Raw genomic sequence first — 6,000 nt, forward strand, 5'->3', positions numbered from 1 at the left:
TTCGGGTCTTCCTCAGCCTTCCATGAGGGGGAAAAAGGTATATTATCTTGACTTCATCTCTTGAGCTTCCTAATTTCCACTGTACATTCAGGATTTTGTTGTGGATTTATACACAAATCTAGAATTTCATACCAAGGTGCATTCATCTTATTGAGGGTCTTCTTTTCCTACTAGTGAAGCATAAACCATTATTTTTCAGCTGCTCAAGCTATTTCGGTCAGTTATGGATATTATTCAAAACTGAGGGGGGGGGACTTTCTTTTTTTTCTTAAGCGTTGAGCAAGATCTACTTTGAAATTCTTATTTTCCAAGTTCTTTTAGGAAATGATTCCCTACTCTAAAGGGTAGGAAGCTCACCCAACACTGTCCTAGCAATACAAACTCTTACCCACTTAAGTTTCAACACAACTGACACACTTTCCACAAAACTGACACCATGAAATGCGAAACAACTGCTAGCTGGATTTTGCTATTGTGATCAGTCAGAATCAAAATCGGCCTCTTTGCGACCCCATCCCTGCAAAACTATTTTTGCACATCTGATTTTCTTTGGTTTTAGGGGTTAGGTTTTTACCTGCGAACTCTAACAATATGAGAATAAACTAGGAAGTTGGGTTTGTTTCCATAGGCAAATTCACGGAAAAATAATCCAGCCACACTCTGCATTATTATTAGGATAATTCACCGGCATTCGCTCGAAGCATGTATAAAGTACTGGTAGGATGATGAAAAAAAAATATATTAATTTAGTTCTAGTGCCTCTGCATTAGACACATAAGAGTTTGTAACCTTTTCCAGTTTTTTTTTTTGAGGAAACAGAACAGTGACTCCAAATATTTCATATTTCTTCTAAGCTACATTCTGGACCTTTTTCAGAGATTCCCACCAAGAGGCCCCACTAATTTTTACAAAGCCAAGAATCAGGAAGTAGATAATCATAATTATCAATGATGTAAGAAATGGGAGGGAGGGGGCAGACCCAAAAATAAACCCTGGAAAACCCAGTGGCCATAAAATATCTTCCACATCACACAAAGAAAGCCGCAGAAACAGTGAGAAAATAAGGATTGCGTTTTTTAAGGCAAGGTTCAATGAAGGTCAGTGGCCCACCGGCTTTTTTAAAAAAATAAAATAAAAATCAGCCCAAATCAGGCAAATTCATGTCTTGGGATTTTGAGGTGGGGGGGGGGGAGTGGAAATAGCAATGCAAACAGGGGGGGAAAGGGGGAAGAAATGGAAGAGGTTAATGGCTAGTAAAACAAATGGAGAATTCATCTGTGAGAAAAAATAATCCATGTGACTCACATAGGTTGGTCTCAACCACCCCATACCCCATACCTCTACCTCGAGTAGAAAAGATTAAATTATCCCCAGTTCTTCTGGTGGCTAAACTATGATGGCAAAGACCATCAAAGTTGGTCCCAGAAGAGAGCAAGTGCCAAGAGAATATGATGGTCCCTAGAGATACTTCCCTCAAATCTCAGCCATAATCTCCAAGATGGCCTCTAAACTTCTCCTCTATGTCCTTACAGTACGTAGGTCTGCCTTGAAATCAGCCCCCAGTTTCCTTCAAACCCAAAACATTTGGCTGGAGAATGAAGCTCTTTATTCTTCAGGACAGGAAGTGGGCAGAGAGAAGAGATAAAGACTCCGAGTTGCGAACAAACCAAGAATACCCTTCCATTAAGAGCCCCACAAATCTGCAGGTTGGGGCATTCATGTCCAATGGGGAGATTTTTATTGTTATTTTTTTCATTTTTTGATGAAAAGTAGCTGCCAGCGAACAATTCAGACTCCCAAGCTTCTGTCTGTTGTGGGCCTTTCCATAATCGGATGACACCCCAGTCCATTTCTGCACGCATTAACACAGCCCTGACACATCAGCAGGTAGCTAAGAGGCGCTGAAAACAAGTGTCACAACACAACTTGTGCCAAGAGACACAAAACCCTCAACCGTAGCCAAGGCACTCACCAAAAAAACCTGCAGGCATAATTTTACCGTTGTTCCCTTATTTATTTATTTATTTATTTAGCGTATGGTTGGTCACACACAGTATTAAAACACTTCATTTTTAGTTGTTCCCTAAAAGTATCCCACGGACTGCTAATTTTGTGGGGATTTATTTATTTATTTTAGCTTTTGCTCTAAATAAATGAATATTGTATTGGGAAACTAGTCTTTTTGTCCGGATAAAGAAGGAACTTCTCCTTGTTCCCTTTTTTTTTATAATTGGGCTCAAATTGCAAAAAGGAACGAAAAAAAGGAAAGGTTTCCTTAAAATTTCAGAATTAAAAGAGAAAATGATGGACCCATGCAAGATTCAAAAGTGATGCACCATTTATGAAATACAAAACACAATGTATGAAATACTAAACGGGGTGGAAAAAAGGGGAAAGTTAATGCTAGCTTCTCCTTCAACAGAGGCTGAATAAGAATCACTTTTTCCGAAAGGTTTTTTTAAAAAAAATATTTTTGGGAGGGTGGGTTTGGCGTTTGCTAAGATTAAAGGAAGAAGAAGCTGTTATTTTGGGGTTAAGATCCTGTCCATTATGAGCAATCAAAGATTTGGCTGTCATCCAACAGCCTGTTTCAGCTACTTCAGAAAGCTGTTATAAGCCTTCAGTGAGGGGGGGAAAAAGTCACTTCTAAATGCTTAGCCCTACTTTGGACCTAGGAATAGTAAGAGGACTCATTTAAACACGGTTTGCGTTCACAATACAAGCTGGCAGACCACTACAGACTGGCATGGAGAAGGGTGGCACAAATAAACCACATTCTAGGAACTTTGGGTTTACCTGACCATTATAACCCAACCAGTGTGCCAATTAGGGCTCTTTATATCATAAGTGGAGATACCCCTCTCAACAAAAAAATATAATTAACTACCATGCCCTTCACCAAAAATCCGTTGGTCACCATCTTTGGGTGAGCTTCTAACATTTGCCAGCCTGATTCTCCAAAGATTGTTCAGTTTTAGGTACCGTCACATTTAGAACTATCCTACATTAAGGCAACTGTCCCCCTCTTCTGGTCCCCCCATCTAAATTGGAAATATAAAACTTTCCCCTTCAAGCTGCGGGGGGAAAAAAATAATAAGGTCTGCCTATTTGGTCCAGCAAGTTTTTTTTTTTAAAAAAAGAAGAAGAACGAAAGAAAACCATATTTCCATCCAAAGTGGTTAAGGAGACCGAGAAAGAGAGAGAGGCACAGTAGAAAACTGTTTTAATTTGACAAGATCGAGACCTTAAGTGACATATAATTGATTTTACAGTCTGCACCGCTTCAGAAAATTGTTCTCCTTGGCTGCACAGTCTTATGACTTCCTAGAACTGACTTCTGGATGACTGATTAAATATTTCTTATTTTCAACAAGGTGCCAAAATGTAGGACAACTGCTTGTCTGTGACTCTGTGTGTGTGTGTGTGTGTATGTTCGTGTGTGTTTGTGTGTCCATACCCCCCCAAATTATTTGGGGGACTTGAAGCATGGGGAAGAGATGGGAGACAGAGGGCACCCCAGTAAAATTTATCCAAGTTAGCCTAAAACTAGCAAAGGGATGTGAAATTTAAGCAAATCTAGCATTCTTGGCCTCCAGAGAGTTTGTTAAGAGAAAGACGACCTGACCCAATTTTTTGCTAAAAAAAAAAAGAATAAAAATCCAGGAATAAACATTCACCATAATGCCACCACCCCCAACGATGTCTAAGCAAATATCAATTTGCAAAAAAGAGACCAAAAGTGTTTTATGCAAGGTATTCTTCCAGCCCTTAGCAGAAAGAAAACTATTTGCAATCACATTACAAATTTTAGGAAGATGGGGATTGCCTGACCTGAACTTCCAGACAAACCCAGATATGACACCAGAGAACGCAGCAGCTGAGCTAGAAAAAAACCAAAATAGCACCTCTCTGCCAGCCAAAAATTATACACCCCCCCCCCCAAAAAATTGGTCATCATTAAAAAAAAAAAAATCCCAAACAGGTCACTTCCCAAGAGTTTTGTAGGTTAATCTTCCTCACGCCAGACAGGATGAAACTCCCAACTTTCAAACTCCACTTCTCTGCACACAGCTTGTACAAGTGATACAAGCCACAGTGTGGGATGCATTTTTTTTCAAACAAAAATAATAAAAATAATAATAATAGGGTTGATAGTTTGGAAGAAGCAATTTTTTCCCCCCTGAACTGAGCTGGAAATATTTCCTCCAGCGGTCTCTTTGCTGCAATTTTTCTAGTAAATGTCTTTTTGCAAAAGAGGGTTGGGTTGGGGGGGGGGGGGAAGCCAGAGACAAGATTGCATATCTCCATTTCAGGCATCCCAAGTGGGAAAAACTTTTCTTCTTCCTTCCACTTTGTCCAACGTTCCTCCACCCCCCCAAAAAAAATCTACAGGGAAAGTCCAAGGACGCCCCCACTTCCAATTCTCCAAGCTCTTCTCTCCCACAGCCCTTCAAACTCAAGTGAGGACAGACAAAAAAGCTTTTTTTCTTTTTTCTTTTTTTTACCCCCAAGCTCGGCTCGCTCCCCTTTTTTTTCCCCACTTACCTAGGATTGGTTTTGTTCCAGTACACCGCATAGCGATCCGAGATAACTTTGCTCCCGTCCTCCGTCCAGACACAAACCCCAATAAGGGCAACTACAAGCGCTGCTACCTCTGAAACTTGCATTTTACTTGATTGGCGCTCGGTTTAACCTCCTCCTTTCTTCCCCTTTTTTTTTTTTTTTTGCTGGGAGATTTTTTCTTTCTTTCTTTCCTTTCTCGCCTGCTATTTTTTTCTTCTTCTTTTCTTTTCTTTTGCAGCGCTTTGATGCTTTTAAGAAGAAGGGCCCCGGCTCATTTCTCCTTTTTTTATTTTGGCATGTTTCTTAAAATGTCTGGGGGTGGGTGGGAGAGGTCATCTTCCCTTTAATCGCCTCGTCTGGCTTGCTCTCTCTCTCTCTCTCTCTCTCGCCCCCCCTCCCGCCCCCCTTTGCAAAATACCAACTTCTTTTTTTTTCTTTCTTTTTTTTGAGGGGAGGGGGAAAAAAATCTGGGATTCCTTAATTTATTGCACGGAGATGGAGCAGGATCTGGGTACCTTTGCAGTTCTTAAGATCTTCTTAGGAACGAAGCGATGCAGCATCCTACCGTCCATCCAGGTTTCTGCAAAGCGATCTAGTGTATCGGGATCACAAGCTTTCGAATGGGGGGGAGAGGGGGGAAAAGTCTGTTTTCTACAGGAACAGATGGCTGCGGGGTCGTTTTGTTCTTTTTTTTTCCTTTTTCTTTCTTTCTTTCTTTCTTTTTTTTTTCTCCCTCTCCTATAAAGGAGCGCTCTGCAAACTTTCTTCTCCTCCCGCTTCCCCTCTCAAAACTCTTTGCAGGCGTGCAACTGTCCTCGCCAGAAGGACCTTCATCCACCAGACCGAGAGGTTCAAATGTTCAAAAGGAGGGAAGGGGGTTGCTTCAAAGAGGAGAGGAGCAAAATTCAGAGGAAAAGTGGAAATAAATCACTGGGTTCGGGGAAGAGGAATTCTCTCCCTTCCTCTCTTTAACAGTCTCCCAGCTCTCACCAAGAAGGCAAAAAAAAGCTGTCAAGTCAGCAAAGCAAAAGTCTCAAGAGAAATCCCTTCTGGATTCTGCCATGTCTAACCCTGGCAACAGCCACACACACAAAAAAAGAAGGAATTAAAACAATTCCTAGTTTTGATTTTTTGGGGAGGGGGCAGAAAAGCTTTTCAAAAGCCCAGCGCTTCCTTTCCCAGATGGCAAGCAGTAGTTGCCCAGAAACGGAATTAAATTAGGAATTTTTTTTCCTCTTCCACCACACCTCCTCCTCTTCGCTAAAATCAAATCAATGTACTTTTCTTTAAAAAAAAAAAAAAAAGGTTCCAAACATACATACAGTACGGTGTAGTCCGAAATTGTCCAGTTTTAAAGAGCTTTTTTTTCTTCTTTTTTTCTTTTTTCTTTCTTTCTTCCTTGGTATCTTCTCCTCTCTCTCTCTCTTTCTTTCTTTC

At 40.8% G+C, this 6,000-nt stretch overlaps 1 protein-coding gene across 1 annotated transcript in view; it reads right to left on the minus strand.

Annotated features, from left to right (window-relative positions):
* The window catches only part of EFNA2 (ephrin A2), a 325,831-nt gene extending 321,087 nt beyond the window's left edge, over positions 1-4,744 (minus strand). Inside the window, exon 1 of the mRNA XM_070931856.1 lies at positions 4,546-4,744. Coding sequence (XP_070787957.1) covers positions 4,546-4,667 — 122 coding nt within the window. The 5' untranslated portion in view covers positions 4,668-4,744. The remainder of the gene's footprint in view (positions 1-4,545) is intronic.
* Positions 4,745-6,000: the final 1,256 nt, after the last annotated feature.

This window comes from Pituophis catenifer, unplaced genomic scaffold (genome assembly GCF_029215685.1).
Source record: "Pituophis catenifer annectens isolate HBS135680 unplaced genomic scaffold, rPitCat1.0.hap2 SCAF_1, whole genome shotgun sequence".
NCBI classification, from domain to species: Eukaryota; Metazoa; Chordata; class Lepidosauria; order Squamata; family Colubridae; genus Pituophis; species Pituophis catenifer.